At 34.8% G+C, this 19,994-nt stretch overlaps 1 protein-coding gene across 1 annotated transcript in view; it reads left to right on the forward strand.

Annotated features, from left to right (window-relative positions):
• The window catches only part of LOC105819183 (sodium/hydrogen exchanger 9B1-like), a 94,618-nt gene that overhangs the window by 11,059 nt on the left and 63,565 nt on the right, over positions 1-19,994 (forward strand). Inside the window, exons 2-3 of the mRNA XM_012655371.1 lie at positions 12,820-12,889; positions 15,764-15,908. Of these exons, the coding sequence (XP_012510825.1) occupies positions 12,821-12,889; positions 15,764-15,908 (214 nt within the window). The 5' untranslated portion in view covers position 12,820. The remainder of the gene's footprint in view (positions 1-12,819; positions 12,890-15,763; positions 15,909-19,994) is intronic.

Below are 19,994 nucleotides of genomic sequence, written 5' to 3' on the forward strand. Positions count from 1 at the left end.
TCAGAATGATCTTCCTCTCATGGAGCCCATAGGCTTCTAGGTTCTATACAAGATGGAGTAGTTTCACTACAACCTATCTTTTCTGCTGTTTACAACTAAAAACTCTGAATAAAATGCAAACAGCAACTACCAGAGGACTCTGAAAAATGAACAAAAGTAGATGGATTGTGGAGAGGAGTCAAACTAAAGGGGTGAATTTTTCTTTGTCTTACACCTTTAACCTAGAGACAAGCTCCACTCATGGAGCTAAGGAAGGGCAGCACAGGAGACCAAAACTACAATAGAAAACATATTTTTCTGGCCTGAAGATCTGGGAAATAGACCCTGTAGTCCAAAGATAATGTGAAGAATCCTTGTTTGTGGTAGTTATTGTTTTTTGTTTTTTTCTCTTATGGCTCTTCCCTGAGGGCAGGCCCTATTTATGGCATTATGGGCAGCTAAAACTCAGAGAAACATCCCATCTTCTCACCAGAAGAAACCGGAAAGGAGATCTTGAGAGGTAGAAAGAGTATGTGTTTGGGGTGGGGAGAAGATTCAGAAGAGAGAGCTGGATAAGGGAATTCCTTAATTCTGTGTATGAACCCAACCAAATGGCTTGGGTCACCTCGAGGTGTGTATGCATGAGATAGGCCCGAAGCAGCACAGCAAAGCCTTTAAAAACAACTGAGATTGGAACTGATGCTCATAGAAAATAAGAGCAAACTTGTGATCTACCCCTAACCAAGCTGACTGCCTGCAAAAACAAACAAAAAATTTTAAATATTAAATAGTCTTCAGAAAATTTTAACAGGACCCAGAGACTACACAACAATGTGTCCAGCATATACTTCAAAAGTACTCAGCAGTGGCTCATGCCTGTAGTCCTAGCACTCTGGGAGGCCAAGGCGGACGGATTGTTTGAGCTCAGGAGTTCAAAACCAGCCTGAGCAAGAGCGAGACCCCGTCTCTACTAGAAATAGAAAGAAATTAATCGGACAACTAAAAATATATAGAAAAAATTAGCCGGGCCTGGTGGCACATGCCTGTAGTCCCAGCTACTCGGGAGGCTGAGGCAAAAGGATTGCTTGAGCCCAGGAGTTTGAGGTTGCTGTGAGCTAGGCTGACGCCACGGCACACTAGCCCGGGCAAAAGAGTGAGACTTTGTCCCAAAAAAAAAAAAAAGTTCTCAGCAAATAAAGAACCAGGAAATTATTGTTTTAGGAGAAACAATAATTAGGAGAAATAATAATTAAGAGAAACAATAATTATGAGAAAATCAATAGATGAGAATTCAAGATGACACAGATGCTGGAATTATCAAAGACTTTAAAGCAGCCATTATAACTGTGTTCTGTGTGGTAAAGATCAGCATAGTTGTAATGAATGGAAACATACTCATTTACAATAGAGAAACAGAAATTGTAAAAGAGAAACAAGTGAAAAATTTGAACTAGAAAATACAGTATCTGAAGTAAAAAATTCCCTAGATGGGCTCAGTGAAGAATGGAAATGAATGAGGATAGAATTGGTGAACTTGATAATAGATAAATAGATATGTATCTAAAGTACAGCGTGAAAAAAGTATTGTAAAATAAAATGAACAGAGCCTCAAGGGCCTGGAGGACACTTTTATGGAGTCTACAGCCTATTGAGGCAGATGTATTAAACAATCATTCTAATGAATACATTATTACAAACTGAAGAAAATGATCAATGTTCTATATGAACATATGACACATGAACCTGACTTAGTCTAGAGGCAGAGGTGGTGTCATAAGAGTTCTCTGAAGACACGGTCCTTCATCTAAGGGATTATAAAGGAGTTAATCAGACGAAGGGAGGAGAGGTAGTAGAGAGTGTTTCAATTAAGGGGAAAAGCAAATGGTAAGTCCCTACAGATGGAACATTGTAATTTCAAGGAACTGAAAGAATGTGAGAGTGGCTCATAGTGAAAAAAAAAAATGGGGAATGGTATGAAATTGGGCTAGAAAGGGAGCCAGTGACCATATTGTGCAAAATCCCGTAGGTCATGTTAAATAATTTTGTCTCTATCAGTAACGAGTATTGGGAAACCCAACCATTGAACTAGTGGAGGATTGAGGGACTTTACAGTCCCCAACTTTTAGCAGTTGATTAAACAATGAGCCTAAAAAAGTAAATGGGGGAAATGAGAGTGTGGTTTAACAAGAGCCAAAAGAAGAATGTTTCATCATGCCATGTATTCACAGGGAATCTTGTTTTGATGTTAGCTAGAATTATTTTGTGGAGTGAAAGGAGTAGAACCTCAACTGGAGAACATTGAGGAATGAGTGGTTGGTGGGGAAAAGGAGACTGTGAGAACCAACAACCCTCCAAAAAGTTTATTGGTGAAAGGAAAGAGACAGAGCAATAATGAATGAGGATGTGGGTTTCTGGGAAATTTTATTAAAATAAGCTCATTTAAAAGTCATTGGGAATAATTTGGTTGAAAGGAAATTGGAAAGGAAGGATAATTGATCAGGCAGACAAGGATCATTGGTAGTTTAAAATTCTTGAAAATCCAGGAATGATCCAAACACAAGTAAGTGCTCTCTGATTGCCTTAGACAGGCAGAGGACACTTCCTTTCATATTAGAAGAGGAAAGAAGGAGCGGTGGATAGGTTCATAGATAGAAGTTGAAGGTAAGGTTATTTGCTGAAAATGAAGGGGAATATGTAGAAGATCAGTGGTTTGAGAAGAGTGGAAAGGGTTTGGAATACTGGTTGGGGAAAGTAAGTTGACAGAAAATTTATGCTAGGATTAGTATATTTTAAAGGCCCTCTTGAGGCCATTACATATTTATAGTGATGCCAGGTTACTCTAGTATAGCTCTCTGTAGCAGTATTCAGTTCTCAATTAAGTGAATAGAGAAATGGGATAATAGGGTTGGTGCAGGATTGAGGTTTTTCTAGAAAAATGCAACAACAAAACAATAATAAACATTTCAAGACAATTTAGGATATTGATAACAATATATTGGGGATGGTGGATCACATATGTTGAATATAAAAACAAGTAAAGAAGGAAAAGGGCTAAGGATTGAGCTAAAGGGGTCGCTGTACTGCACATCGTAATGAAACTGAAGGAAAATCGGAGGGAATGAAGTAAATGTAATTGGATAAGAAAACTGAAAAATGATCAAGTATTCCCAATGGTAGATGCTTGAATTAGTGATTATTGATAATAAAGCATTTCAGAAAAGGATTCAGCATGGCCTTTCCTTTATTGGAAAGGAAGTAAAGAACTGAGGAACCAAGGCAGCAGATGACTTATCCAAGTGTATAAGATATTCACAAAGATTACAGATTTTGGGATCAGGTGCTAATGTTTTGGTGAATAATGGAAAGGTACCAAAATGAGGTCAGTAAATGACAGTGAGAAGCGGGATAACTTGATATTATCAAATTATAAAAGTTTCAAAGGAGCAAGGATTTTGTTTTGTTTTGTTTTTACATTAGAGGGTTTAGAAATAGCAGTGGGGTGTCAGAAAGAATGCTAGCAAATAAATAGCTATTATGTAAGGGGACTACAGGGAAAGTAGTGTCCTTAAAGAAAGAAAGGGCTTTGTTTCAGGTAGGGCTCAGAATTTGAGAGCATGCTTTGAAAAGTGGTTGAGAATATAAGAGAATTTGATAATGGTCTAACAAAAGTTCCAGAGTTCTCAGTGAAAGCTCTTGGGAGGTGAGGACCAAATAGAGGGCTGGTCAGAGGCAATGGAATAGCATTATTGGCATGATAGCCAGTGATCTTAACAGCTTTGTAATTGATATCCAACGAGCTATTTCTAAATAATTTTATCTTTCTATGACTGTTTTTTCTATTTTCAAGTTTTTCTTAAGGCTCTTTTTTTTATTTCCTAAGGATCTTGTTTGTAATATTTCCTTTTCAAAACTGGAAAAGCTAAACAGTTAGGTAGTTTTTTGACACATTTTTTCACTCTTTTCTCAGTAGACCATTGAATTTTTTATGGCTAAGTTATCATGGCCATTTTCTAAACATAGACATCTAAACTTTTATGAGAGCTTTAGTCTATGTCTGGCATGGTGCCTGACACATTGTAAGCACTTTAGTTTTAAGAGGATGGGCTCTGGAGTCTGACTGCCTCATTTTGACCCCAACGCCTTTATTTATAGCTATGTAACCTTGGAGAAGCTAATTCAGCTCATCCAGGATAGGAAGGCATGGACAGAGTGAACCAAAGTGAAATGGTAAGGTATCCCTGGTATGGGAGAAACAGGTTAGGTGACCTTTATTTATTGAGGGCATCATCTTAGGCAAAATCCCTAGAGGACTATGCCCAAGGAACCAGGACAAATTGAAGTAAAACTGAATATTACAAAGCTGTCTCAACTGAGCTCAGTCTCTGATTTGCATAAGGTGATTAGCACTCCTGCTACTCCAAATATTTCTCTCTGGAGGAGCACTGTACAGTTTTTTTTAATATACAATATCAAGCTTTTAGTAACAATTGTTAACCCTGCTAACAATTAGGCAATGCTATACGATCCTAAGCCAAGACAGAAAATTGAAAATTGAAACAGACTCAAAGATGACCCAGATTTTTTAGTTAAAATGTTAAAATAACTATAATTGTAAGAACTAAAACTGTAAACATTCTTCAAATAAAAATATAAGGGGAAAGCTTAATGGGTTTGGCAATGATTTCTTGTATATCAAAATCATAAGCAACAAAAGAAAAATGGATAAGTTGGATTGCATTAAAATTAAAAACTTTTGTGCACCAAAGGACACTATCAGCAGAATGACATGGCAACCCACAGAATGGGAGAAAATATTTGCATATCATATCAGATAAGAGATTAATATCTATAGTACACAAAGAACTCCTACAACTCAACAACACAGAAACAAACAACCCAATTAAAAAATGGGCAAAGGGTTTGAATAGACATTTCTCCAAAAAGGATATATACAAATAATCAATAAGCATATGAAAAGATGCTCAACATCACTAATCATTAGGGAAGTTCATATCAAAACTACAACGGCATACCATTTTATACACATTTGGATGGCTGTTATCAAAACCAGAAAATAATTCATGCATGTGGAGAAATTAGAACCCTTCAGCGTTGCTGGTATGAACGTAAAATGATATAGCTGCTGTGAAAAACGGTGTGATGATTCCTCAAAAAATTAAACAAAATTATCATGATTCACCAATTCTATTTCTAGGTATATACCCCAAAAAATTCAAAGCAGGGACTCAGTTATTGGTACACCCATATTCATAGCAGCATTACTCCCAATAGCCAAAAGGTGAAAACAACCCAATGTCCATTGGCAGAAGAATAGATGAATAAAATATGTATACATGAAATGGATATTCAGCCTTGTAAAAGGAAGAAAATTCTGAAACATGCTACAGTATGGATAAACTTTGAAAACATTATGCTAATTGGAATAGGCCAGACTAAAAAGGACAAATATATGATTTATATAAGGTACCTAGAATAGTCAAATACACAGAGACAGAAAGTAGAATGGTAATTACCAGGGGTTTGGGGGAGGAGAGATTGGAGAGTTATTGTTTAATGCATACAGAGTTTCTCTTTGAGGTGATAAAAAAGTTCTGGAGATGGATAGTGGTGATGGTTAACTAGCAGTGTGACTGTACTTAATACCGCAGAACTGTACACTTTAAAATGGTTACAATGGTAAGTTTGCTGTATATTTTATCACAATAAAATTTTTTTAAATAACCATGATTAGTATCAACCAAAGTAAAAAAAGATAAATGTTATCTTCAAAGGAGTCATGGCAAGAATGACAGCTAAATTTTCAACAGAAACTATGGAAGCCAGCATACAGTGGAACATCTTTAAAGTGCTTAAAATAATTTCTAGCCTACAGTTCTGTGTCCAATGAGAATCACTTTCAAAAGTGACAGTGAAATAAAGCCATTTTCAGCCAAAGAAATAATGAAAGAATTTATCACCAACAGATCTATAGTAAAAGAAATGCTTAATTCTTTGTGGTGGGGAGCTAAGGAAGAAAGATAATACCAAGGTTATCAAGAATATAGAGCAACAGTAAAGACAGGTTATATTTCTTTTCTTTTCTTTCGTTCTTTTTTTTTTTTTTGCAGTCCCCTCCCCTAAAAATAGGTTATAGCCAGAGCAATAAAGAAAGAAAAACAGAGGAAGAACATAAAACTTTAAAAGGAAAAAATAAAACTTATATTTGCCAACCACATATTCATGTACTCAGAAAATCCAAGAGAATCCACAGACTATTAGAATTAAGTGGATTTATCGAGGCCTGATACCAAGTGAAATGAACAAATCTTATATTTCTGTATTCCATCAAAAAACAATAAATTTTTTAAATGATACTATTTTTATTAGCATCTAAAAAACATCAAATACCTAAAAATTAGCCTAATAAAAGACATGCAGTTCTTTACCATGAAAACTACAAAACGTTATTAAGACAAATCAAAGCAAATCTAAATAAATGGAGGGATATACAATGTTCAAGGATTAAAAGATTCTATATTGTTAAGATGTCAGTTCTCCCCAGATTGATCTAAAGATTCAATGCAATTTCAGTGAAAATTCCAGCAGCATGTTTGTGTGTGTATGTGTGTGTGTGTGTGTACATGTGTGTATGTGGTGTGTGTAAATTGACAACTTGGTTCTAAAATTTATGTGGAAATTAAAAGGGCCAAAGGGTCAATCCGACTATGAAGAAAAACAAAACTGAGAATGTATAACACCATATATCAATACCTATTATACAAGCACTAGTGTAATGTTGACATGAGATAGATAAATGGGCCAGGGCAACAGAATTGAATTTAAAAATAAATTCACATATATGTGGTCACCTGATTTATACTGAAGGTAGCATTGCAATGCAATTGGTAAAGGATGATCTTTTTAATAAATGGTGCTGGGTCAATTAGATATCAATATGGGAAAAATGAATTTTGATCTCTTTCTCATACTCCATACAAAAAAATCAATTTCAAATGGATCATGGACCATAGACCTATTGTTTTTCCTTTAACATAGGAAAGGAAAAACAATAATGCATCTAGAAGAATATATATGAGAATACATTTATGGCCTCAGGGTTGCCAAAGATTTCTGAAACAATAAAACCTCTAGCTATAAAGGAAGAAAAGGATAAACAGGACTAAATTAAAATATATTTTTAAAAATACATCATCACAGTGAAAAGGAAAGCCACAGAGTGAGAGATGATAGTGGCTAATTATATGTCCAGTAAAAGATTAATATCTAGAATACATAAAGAATTTTAACAAATCCATATGAAAATGGCCTCCAATACAATAAAAAATGGGCAAGAGATTTGAACATTTTACTAAAGATATTCAAATGGCCAATATATATATGATAAAGAATTTATTAATCATCAAGAGAATGCAATTTAAATCCACAATGGAGTGTCACCAGAATGGCTAAAGAGAAAAAGACAATACCAAGGTTAACAAGGACTTGAATAATATTAAAGAATACTTGCTACAGATTACAACTCTGCCAGATGCTAGTTGTATAACTTTGGGAATACTTAACTTTCCTGTGTCTCAGTTTCAACATCTATAAAATGGGGATAATAATGCTAAGTACCTCATAGATTTTTTATGAGAATTGAATGAAATGATTCATGTTAAGTGCTTTGAACTAAATCATAAAGGGGACACAAGTTATCAAAACCTGTGGGACACAGCTAAAGCAGTCCTGAGAGGAAAATATATATCCATAAATGCCTACATCCAAAAGACAGAAAGATCACAAATCAACAAAATCATCTCAAAGAACTGGAAAAGGATGAGCAAACCAACCCCAAACCCAGCAGAAGAAAAGAAATAACAAAGATCAGAGCAGAACTAAATGAAATCGATAGCAAAAAACCTATATGGAAGATTAATAAAACAAAAAGTTTGTTCTTTGAAAAAATAAAATTGACACACCTCTTGCTAGATTAACTAGAAGTAGAAAAGAAAGGACTCTAATAAGCTCCATCAGGAATGAAAAAGGAGAAATTACAACTGATACCATGGAAATACAAAATATCATCTATGAATACTATAAAAACCTCTATACACATAAATTTGAAAATGTGGAATGTATGGACAAATTCTTAGAAACACACAGCCTCCCTAGGCTCAATCGTGAAGAAATAGAATTCTTGAGCAGACCAATATCAAGTACCAAAATTGAAGCAGCAATACAAAACCTTCCTAAAAGAAAAGTCCTGAACTAGATTGTTTGACACCCAAATTTTACCAGACGTACAAAGAAGAACTGGTGCCTATCCTGCAGAAATTATTCCACAACATCAAGAAGGAGGAATCCTCCCCAGCATGTTTCATTAAGCCAACATTACCCTGATACCAAATCAGGAAAAGATGCAACAAAAAAGGAAAACTATAGACCAATGTCACTTATGAATATAGATGCAAAAATTCTCAACAAAATCCTAGCAAACCCAAGTCAGGTGGTTATCAAACAAATAATCCATCATGACCTAGTGGGCTTCATCCCAAAGATGCAGACATGGTTCAATATATGCAAATCTATAAATGTAATTCACTACATAAATAGAAAGAAAAACAAAGACCATATGATCCTCTCAATAGATGCAGAAAAAGCATTTGACAAAATTCAGCACCCTTTTATGATAAGAATGCTTAACAAAATAGGCATAGATGGGACTTACCTAAAAATGTTACAAGCCACATATGACAAACCCACAGCCAACATCATACTGAATGGGGAAAAATTGAAAGCATTCCCACTTACCACTGGAACCAGACAAGGTTGCCCTCTATCACTGCTTCTGTTCAACATAGTGCTGGAAGTCATAGCCAGATCAATCAGACAAGAGAAGGAAATCCAGATCATCCAAATGGGGGCAGAAGAGGTCAAACTATCGCTCTTTGCTAATGATATAATCTTAAATCTAGACCACCTGAAAGATTCTGCCATAAGACTACTGGAATTGGTAAACAAATTTGGCAAAATCCGAGGTTACAAAATCAACGTGCAGAAATCAGAAGCATTCCTATACACCAAAAACAGTCAGGCTGAGAACCAAATCAAAGACTCAATACCCTTCACAATAGCAACAAAGAAAATAAAATACCTAGGAATATATTTAACCAAGGAGGTAAAAGACCTCTATAAGGAGAACTACAAAACACTGAGGAAGGAAATAGCAGAGGATATAAACAGGTAAAAAACCATACCATGCTTATAGGTCAGCAGAATCAACATTGTTAAAATGTCTGTACTACTCAAAGTGATCTACAGATTCAGAGCAATCCCTATTAAAATGCCAACATCATATTTTCAGATCTAGAAAAAATAATTCTATTCTTTGTATGGAACCAGAGAAGACCCCATATAGCAAAAGCAATCTTAAGCAAAAAGAACAAATTTAGATGTATCAATTTTTCAGGCATCAAGGTATACCACAAGGCTATAGTAACTAAAACAGCATGGTACTGGCACAAGAACAGAGACATATAACAATGGAACAGAACTGAGAATCCAGATGCAAAACCATCCTCACACAGCCATCTAATCCTTGACAAAGCAGACAAAAACATACACTGGGGAAAAAAATCCTTATTCAATAAATGCTGCTGGGAAAACTGGATAGCCACATGTAGAAGACTGAAACAGGATCTGTACATCTCACCTCTCACAAAAATCAACTCACAGTGGATAACAGACTTAAACCTAAAGCATGAAACTATAAGAATTCTGGAAGAAAGTGTTGGAAAAACTCTTACAGACATTGGCCTAGGCAAAGAATTCATGAAGAAGACCCCAAGAGCAATCACAGCAACAACAAAAATAAATAAATGGGACCTGATCAAATTAAAAAGCTTCTGCATATCCAAAGAAACTATCAGGAGAGCAAACAGATAACCTACAGAATGGGAGGAAATATTCACATGCTACACATATGATAAAGGGCTGATAAGTAAAGTCTATATAGAACTCAGGAAAATCGGCAAGAAAAAATCAAACAAACCCATCAAAAAGTGGGCAAAGACATGAACAGAAACTTTTCAAAAGAAGACAGAATAATGGCCAACAAACATACGAAAAAATGCTCAGCATCTCTAATTATCAGGGAAATGCAAATCAAAACCACAATGAGATATCACTTAACTCCAGTGAGAATGGCCTTTATCAAAAAGTCCCAAAACAATAAATGTTGGTGTTGATGTGGAGAGATAGGAACACTCTTACACTCCTGGTGGAACAGCAAACTAGTACAACCTCTGTGGAAAATAATATGGAGATGCCTCAAAGAGCTAAAAGCAGAACTACCGTTTGATCCAGCAATCCAATTACTGGGCATCTACCCAAAGGAAAAACAGACATTCTATAAAAAAGACATCTGCACACGAATGTTTATAGCAGCACAACTCACAATTGCAAAGATGTGGAAACAACCCAAGTGCCCATCAATACATGAGTGTATTAATAAAACGTGGTATATGTATACCATGGAGTTCTACTCAGCCATAAAAAAAAATGGTGATCTAGCACCTCTTGTATTATCCTGAATGGAGCTAGAGCCCATTCTCCTAAGTATCACAAGAATGGAAAAACAAGCACCACACGTACTCACCATCAAACTAGTACTAACTGATCAACACTTATGTACACATATAGTACTAACATTCATTGGGTGTTGGACAGGTGGGAGGGGGATGAAGGAGATGGGTATATTCACACCTAATGGGTGAAGTGCACGCTGTCTAGAGGATGGACACGCTTGAAGCTCTGACTCAGGCAGGGCAAAGGCAATATATGTAACATAAACATTTGTACCCCCATAATATGCTGAAATAAAAATAAAGTGCTTAACATAATTCTACTTGTGTTAGCTGTTCTTATTAATAGATCATTTAATCCTTATGATAACCAGTAAATTAAGCATTATGATACCATTATTTTTTAGATAAGGAAATTGAGGCCTATGGAGCCAAATCATTTCCCACAGTTATTAAAAGATAAAAGGGAGAGTGGAATACATTTCCATCTCAGCTCTGAAGTCCTTGCTTTTAAGTTACTAGGCATGCTATGTTCCAGTTCCACTCTTGGCAGATATGTAAAGAGTGTTGAGTAGTTGCCAGTCATAAATATTGCTTGACTCAATGTCAAACTTCCCTTACAGCTGTTAACCCATACATTGATTATTCAGACTCCTTACCTTTGAAGCTCTAATGCGTTGTCTTTTTGCCTGGATTCCAATCCTTGCTATCCTAATCATTACATAGTCGTAGATTTTAAAATAGCTGCCTAGTTTTTGATGTCTCTACTTGTTTGATTCTTGGTCTTAATGCTTGCCTGCTCCTAGTCCATCTACCTACTTATGACTCAAAGCTTCTCTTCATTTAGGTTACAGTTCAAATCTCACCTTGATCTGTAACGTCATCTTCATGTATTTTCTTTAGTACTTATCACAATCTGAAAATGTTCATTGTCTTCCCTTCTCCCCAACAAGAATATAATCTGCATGACAGCAGACGCCTGTATTTCTGTTTTTTGTTTTGCTGCTTTGCCTTCAGAGCGCAGAATAAGCATTCAAAAATTAAGTGAGTGAATTAGCTTGGTGTCCGGTCCTCACAACCCATGCTCTCCAGCTTAAACTTTTTAATGGTTCTAACCCTCAGCCTATCCCTTCACAACATGACACAACTTAAGTGATTCACTCACCCTCCTTGTACTTAGAGTTGACTACCACTTAGCTCCTGAGCTAATAGCTGATGACAATGTAGTCATTCTAATGACAAAGTAGTAATTTCGACAGTCACTTTAATTTAAATGGAACTCCACTTTAAAGAGACTTAATTATAATTTTTAATCAAAATTTTGGAATAAGTATTATTTTCTGCTTTAATAAAGTTATAAATTCAGTTATGATCCCTTATAGGATTTTATTTACACAGTAATATTTTACTTCATTACAGTGAGACAATAGATGTAAAGCGCCTAGAAATTTTTTATTAAAAATTTTCATTATTAAAATTGCTTGCCCTTTTAAAAAGTATAGATTCTTGAAACACTGTGAGGTATGGTAATTTAGATTACCTAAAAATTAAAACTTGAAATCTTTAGTTTTATTTTCAACAACAACTCAAGAATTTAGAGAAAGATAATTTAAGACAAAGGCACTCTCCCTAAATTCAGAGCAAGCAAAGATCACAGAGAAGAGAGAAATAACAGATATTTTAAAATAGAAGTTCCCAGACATAATTCTTCTTTTAATGTGGTTCTAGCTCATTCTTAGTTAAAATAAAATCTTATAGATATGTTTAACTGTTGGACCCATAGATCTTTCAGATGGACCACACAACAAGACAATTATGTATCAGTAACTTATAGATGTAAGAATTAATGTAGTTGATTATATTTCATTTTAAATTTTTATAGAATCCCTTATGCAGGAGTATAAAGATAGAGTAAATCAACTGTGGAAATTATCTCAAACATACTAGTTCATTGCTTGAAATAAAGAATTGAATTTTCTGAAATATGCTTCTAAGATACAGCCCAGTATTATGAACTATTAAGAAGTGTTAAATTTCTGTGTGATAATGGTTTTTTAAAACTTGTGCACATAGCTTTCGTTAATAACTTTAAAAATGAATATTTGGAGCTGTTTTCGCCATAAAGATATCTGACTTGACTATGATACAACTTTATGACAAATAAATCATTAAAAATTAATCCCCCTAACCATGTTTGATTTCATATGGATTTATAGTCCTGTGTTTTCTTTCAAATTATTTTTCTTTTAAATCTTAGCATGCACACCACAGAATCAAAAAATGAACATGTGGAGAATAAAAACTCCCAAACATCTACAATTCCTCAGGTAAAAACTTAAAACTATATTGTAATATATGATATAAAATGAATCTGATCTTAAAAATTATTTCTAAAATTTACCTATTAGTTTCTTTTATATGTCTGGTTAAAAAATGAAAAGTGGTAATTTTAAAATAGCTAGTTTTAATGGGTCCTAGGAAATGAGCAGAAAGAATGGAACAAATGAAAAGAGCAGTTACAAAGTATTTTAGAGATGAAGAGTGCAGATTTTAGGAATAAGGAGAAATGTGGCTTATTACTTCTTGCCACATCCAGGAAAAACTCAGTAATTTAAATTAAGGTAAAGATGAGTCTCAATCAATTATAATATTGCGCTGTGTATTTTGAAGAGATGCAAGTTTTTTATTTTTATAAGTGTATAGAGTAAGTCATTAGACCCTTTGTTGATCTAGTTTTACTAAATAATAATTGCTTATAATTAGAATTATAAATTGCTTATTTATTAAAATAGGGGTTTCTACAGTTCTTAAGGGCCAAAAAAGTCCTTTCTAAAAATATTTTAAATATTCACCATTGATTCTAATCACTTTATCTGTGAAGAAGTCATCCGAGTCTATGTCGATTTATTATAAATCTGAAATAATAAAACAAAATAATATAGTTTTACTCTATATGACCTTTCACCCACCTTAATAAAAATTCACTGTTGTGTCTTTAGCCCTTTTATATAGTGACAGAAATATCTAGAAAAAGCCTCTACACCAGAACTCCAGCAGGTTACTCATGATCAGATTTGAAGAACTTTGACTTCAAAGAGCTACAGAATTCGTTTTAGCCATCAGCTGCTGTGGTGTCTTTGTCTCCCTAGTCATTAAATGTTAACTCTCCCCTTCCTCAATCTCTGCACTCTAGCCTTTGTCACCATTTCCTGTGACAATATGATGTTCTCTCTCCCACTGCACTCAAAGTATTCTGACAACCATAAGGCAAATTTGGAACTCTCTATTCCCAGGTTAAGTCTACTCTGGTATGTTATTGTTGTTGATGTTATTATTTATATTGTTTTTTTTTAATGAGGAAAAGTTCTTACTGTTCTTATAAATGCCAAAGGAAATATATAAGTAGATGTGAACTAAAAATAAAATCCTAAGCCCCCCACTAACTGAACCGATCCCTCTCGGCCCAGGGAACCCCAGAAAAAAAGCCTTAAAACTGAGTTCCCAGCCATGACAGGGTAGGAGATGTAAAGCACAATTACACATGCGTGTTTTCTCTTCATAAATATTCATAAGTCCTCTCCCTTGTTAAATATGTAGATTTAGTCACCTTGCTCCGTGTAAAATCCCATCTCCTTTTTTCACTCCTTTGAAACACATGTTCCTGGCTTATGGCCGGAGTAGTGTTTCCCAGCCTGTCAGAATGGCCACTGCAGGTTGAGACCTCTTCAGGAGAAATAAAGTCCTCAGTTTTTGAACACTTAAAGTTATTTTTAAACAATGTTTTTAAGATTTGTAATTTTTAATTATTATGGGTACATAATAGTTATATATCTTTATAGGTTACCTGTGATGTTTTGATATAGGCATACACGTGAATTAATCAAATCAGGGTAATTGGCTACCCATCCCCTCAGGCATTTACCATTCTTTGTGTTAGGAACATTCCAATTCTACTCTTTTAGTTATTTGAAAGTATACCCTAACTTATTGTTGATTATAGTCATTTTGTTCTGCTATCAAATATTGTTCATTGTTCATTCTGTCTATATTTTTGCACCCATTAACCATTCCCACTTTATCCCCCACTCCCTTCTACCCTCCCCAGCCTCTGGTAACCTTCACTGTACTCTCTGTCTCTATGAGATCAATTGTTTTTAGTATTTAGCTCCCATGTATGAGTGAGAACATGAGAGATTTGTCTTTCTGTGCTTGGCTTATTTCACTTAACATAGTGTTCTCCAGTTCCATCCATCTTGTCACAAATGGCAGGATTTCATTCTTTTTATGGCTATATAATATTCCATTGTGTATATGTAACATAATTTCTTTATCTGTTCATCCACTGATGGACACTTAGGTTGATTCCAAATCTTGGCTATTGTGAATATGCTGCAATAAACATGGGAGTGCAGATATCTTTTCAATATACTAAATTCCCTTCTTTTGGGTAGGCACCTAGCAGTGGGATTGCTCGGTCATATGGTAGTTCTATTTGTAGTTTTTTGAGGAACCTCTACTGTTCTCCATAGTGACTGTACTAATTTACATTCCTACCAAAAGTATATGAGAGTTCCCCTTTATGTTTTGTTTTTTACATTGGGAGAAATTTATTAATATTCTCACAAACCAAAGATTCCTTTTTTCCAAATCAACAGTCTCATAATTAGACTAATTACCATTAAAAACATAGAAGATTGAGGTATACCCTGGAGCTATATAACTGTGTTATCTATAAATGTTAGTGGGAGCATGCATTTCTGAAAGTGTGACCTATGTTTTCTCCTATTTCTTTCAGTTCTATAATTTTTCAAATTAGATGAGTACAAATAAAATTATCTTTCACCTCCTTTCCAATTTAGTTGTATTTTCATTTAATAAAAGTTTTGATGAATAATCTTTGGGAGGTAGACAGAGGATGGACACTTTTAATTATTATGCCTACAGTATAGGCTCACTTATTCATAAATGGTAAATGAAAATGGACTCAAGTGTATTAAAAGACTAAATCAAGTTGCCTTGCAAAATGCACTACCACAACAGCCCTAATACCTATTGATGTAGAGCATGAATCTTCTTTTGTATGTGTGATTCCCCATGTTGACAGTAATAATATGGATTTAATTATGAGATTTGGTGGCTTAGTACACTTATAAATTGTATGGAAAGTATAGTTCCTAAAAGACTTCCTTGTTTTACCTCAGATCCTCACCACTCCTGATAGAAGTGCACAGGAAGAAACTGCAGAAACCGTCCTGTCAGAAACAGAAGAAACAAAACCACAGATGAATAAGAGTAAACACATTTCTTGGCCTCCACAAGGAATATTGAATTTAATTATTACAAATGGTATGTGAAATAAGAAATGTAAATGCAGAGAAAATGAGAAATATATTTGATGAATTATTAAAACATGAGACAACAAAGCCACTGCTTAATCTTTATACTCCAGATCAGATAGATGATCAACTCTGTTACAAGTAATATGTGAACAAAGGGGAAATTATGCCCTTGAATTTTTCAAAGACAAAAACAAAAACAATATATTGCCTAAGAGGTCTATATTTTAATATTTTTCATGCCTTTTTATGCTAAATTTTTGAGATTAGAAGCAGCATTATTAAAGATTTTTATTTAAAACCTACTTTTGACATTTAGTTTCAAGTTAAGTTTAAAACAGCTACAACTTTGTAAAGGGTTGTATAAAACTTGCTTTCCCAATGAAATTTTAAAGCATTTCATTGTCATCAAATATTTATAAAGGTTCTCTTGAGATTCTTTTCCTAAATGTTCTATATGATTAACCTTAAGAGATTTCAACCTCCAAAGTATACAGCCTATAGAGAATAAAAATTAGATTAAAATATAGTAAAGAATAAGTAATTTAAGTTTTAAAGTTTTACTTTCTTATTTGCTGCTTGCTAACTTTAAACTTTTGAAGCAAATTTTATTCATTGATTTTTCATTGGTAAAGGTTGCTTTTTAATTAACATCAGTATTTTGAAGTCCCCGAATCAAGCTTTTCTCTGAATTTGAATGGTCCTCATCTGCCAGTGTAAGTGATTGGACTCCTTTGTAAATATACATATGTTCCTATGACCCTGTCTGTTTAGTAAGCAGTTTCTGTAGAGTAGTTGTTGGGAGTAGGGCCAGAGCCTGTGAAACATAGGGAAATGTCTTGGTCACCAAAGGTTATCCACTGAGTTTGGACTGCAGTTTGCTTAGGAACAAATTGAGGAGTTCTAAAACATCAGTATTGTAAATATTGTAACTTTAAACTTAGATCTATAACTCATTCCCTCCCCCCTTTTTCTTTAATTTTTGACTTAGAAGTTTTAGAGACATTTATAGGAAAAGGGGATTTTCCATGTTTATATTTTGGGCATGTATATTCTTGCACTCTCTTTTTTGAAATCTCTTTCTATCTATCTGTCTCTTTCTGTCAACGCACACACGCCCTTCATTCGTACTGTCTCCTTTATACCCAGTCTCTGGGTGTGCTTAGAACGTGTCATTATCAGGAATCTTCACTCTGTTCTATCAAGGAATAAGTAATATACAACCCTGTGTAAGTAAAATTAGATAATCAAAGAAACCCTTAAAACAGCATATACTTTGCATTATAAAAGGAAGTAGAACTTCAATTTCTCTATAAATAATAGTTAATTCACCAGTACCACAGTATATATAAGTTAAATTTAAATAGGCAATCTAAACTCTCAATCACATACAGAAATCAGTCTTATCATATTTAATCACACTGTTTATATACCTTATTTGGGGACTGGCTCACATACTCCCAAAGGAACGGATAATCTAGGCTTGTAGATTTAGAATTTTGGCTATTGTTCCTTTTTTGTTTCTTTTTAATTTTCGATAAAAGTACTAATATATTTTCGTGAAGTTGTTTTTCCTTTAAATAAATTAACACATTAACTTCCATATCAGTTGTATTTAACTCATGCTAGTTTTGAGCCCGGGGCCTTGTGAAGCATATGTAACTCACATGTCTCTTTACCTTGGGACCCACGTGAACTATTTTCCAAGTTGCATATAACTCATGCACAGAAAAGAATAAAAAATACAAATTTTTCATCAAATTAGAAAGGATCATTTTGGTTTTGAAGTTTTTATTCTATTTTCATAATAAAACACCATGGCCCCAAAGAAAAATTTTTTCTAGTGTGTTAAAGGAAAGCTTTGTTATACACCCAACTATGATTTTCAAGTAATCTTGGGAACAGAATTTCTCCATTAAAATCTTATCATGAGTTTTAATGAAGTTGGTAGTCTTGGTAGTTTAGGGTTCAAACATACTATTCCAGAGACTTCCAATTTCCAGTTCCACATGTAAAGAGCTTAGAAGTCATCACTCTGTCCTAACAACAAATAAAAAGTACAACAAACTGAAAAATTAGTAACTCTTCTTAGATCAATCAGAGAAGTGAGTCACAGGGCAAACAAAAATAGGAGAGACAGACAGATGGGTTCAGAAAATCATAACTTACAGGAGCAGAAACCAGTGGCAGAGTAGGGAAGCCTAAAGTATAATTAACAAATTGGCTGAATCTCTGTGTGGATAAGTCTGAGAGTTTAAAACTCAAGGAGGGGCCCAGTCATGGGATGAAAGAGACCCACACCTTTGTAACTTTTATCTCCTGCAGCCAACCTGCAGGGGGAGAGGGAAAATACCGGGGAAGGGAAAAAATAACCATTGTGAAATACACCCAGCATTCTGTTCTTCTTAATAAGGACCGCCCTCAAGAGAAAGTGTTTTACCAGAGCCTAACTTATACAGGTTTTGTCCGAGCCGAACCAACCTGGGGAAGGGAAATACCCAACTCCAACCAGTCCTCTCTAGCCTTCCACATGGTTGAAGGGAAACACCCAACTCCAGCCCCCTCTAACCATCCTGTACCAACTAGAAAATACTTGTGAAGTTCACAGCTCAGGGACACAGGCTCACTGAGACTGAGACCTCGTCATGGGACTACAGAACGTTACCTCCCCCCACACCTTACCACCACGCTACTAGAATCATATTTATTACAGGTCCTTTTAACCAGTACGTCACATTCACGTTTCAACTAAAATTCATAAGGTGTATTAAAAGGCAAAAAAAAAAAAACCCACAGTTTGAAGGACAGAGCAAGTATCAGTACCAGACCAAGATATACCAGGGATGTTGGAATTATCAGACTGTGAATTTAAAAAAATCATGATTAATATGCTAAGGTTCCTAATGGAAAAAACTAGACAACATATAAGAACAGGTAGATATTGTAAACAGAGATGGAGATTGTCAGAAAGCATAAGAAAGAAATGCTAGAGATCAAGAACACAACAGGCCAGGCGTTATGGCTCACGCCTATAATCCTAGCATTGCTGGGAGGCCGAGGCAGGAGGATTGCTTGGCTCAGGAGTTTGAGACCAGCGTGAGCAAGAGCAAGACCCCATTCCTATAATACTGAAAATAGAAAAATTAGCCAGGCATCATAGTGGCACATTCCTGTAGTCCCAGCTACTCAGGAGGCTGAGGCAGGAGGATCACTTGAGCCCAGGAGTTTGAGAGTGCAGTGAGCTACGATGACACCACTGCACTCTACCCCAAGCCACAGAGCGAGACTCTGTCTCAAAAAAAAAAACAAAAAAAAAAACACACACAACAGAAATGAAGAATGCCTTTGTTGGGCTCATTAGTAAACTGAACATAGCTGAGAAAGAATCTCTGAGTTTGAGACCATGTCAACAGAAACTTCCAAAATTGAAAAACAAAGAGAAAAATTACTTAACAAAAATGGAACAGAATATCCATGAACTGTGGGACAACTACAAAAGGTGTAACAAACATGAAATGGGAATACCAGAAGAGAAAAAGAAAGACAGAAAGGAACAGAAGACATATTTGAAGCCATAATGGCTGAGAATTCCCCCCAGATTAAAGTCAGATGCCAAATCACAGATCCAGAAAGCTCAGAGAATACCAAACAGATAGTTGTCCAAAAAACTACATCTAGGCATATCATATTCATTCAGAAAAATCTAAGATAAAGAAAAAATCTTAATAGAAGCCAAAGGAAAAACCTTACCTATAAAGGATCAAAGATAAGAATTACATCTGACTTCTTCTCAGAAACCAGGTAAACAAGAATAGGGTGGAGTGAAATATTTAAAATGTTGAGAGAGAAAACCACCAATCTAGAATTCTGTATCTTGTGAAACTATCCTTCAAAAGTGAAGGAGAAATAAAGATTTTCTCATATAAACAAAAATTGAGGGAATTTGTTGCCAGTAGACTTGCCTTGCAAGAAATATTAAAAGTTCTTCAAAGACAAGGAAAATGATATAAGTCAGAAACTCAGATCTACATAAAGAAGGAAGAATATTTGAAAGGGAATACATGAAGGTAAAATAAAACCTTTTCTTTTTCTTATT

Source organism: Propithecus coquereli, unplaced genomic scaffold (genome assembly GCF_000956105.1).
Source record: "Propithecus coquereli isolate 6110/MARCELLA unplaced genomic scaffold, Pcoq_1.0 Scaffold475, whole genome shotgun sequence".
Classification (NCBI taxonomy): domain Eukaryota; kingdom Metazoa; phylum Chordata; class Mammalia; order Primates; family Indriidae; genus Propithecus; species Propithecus coquereli.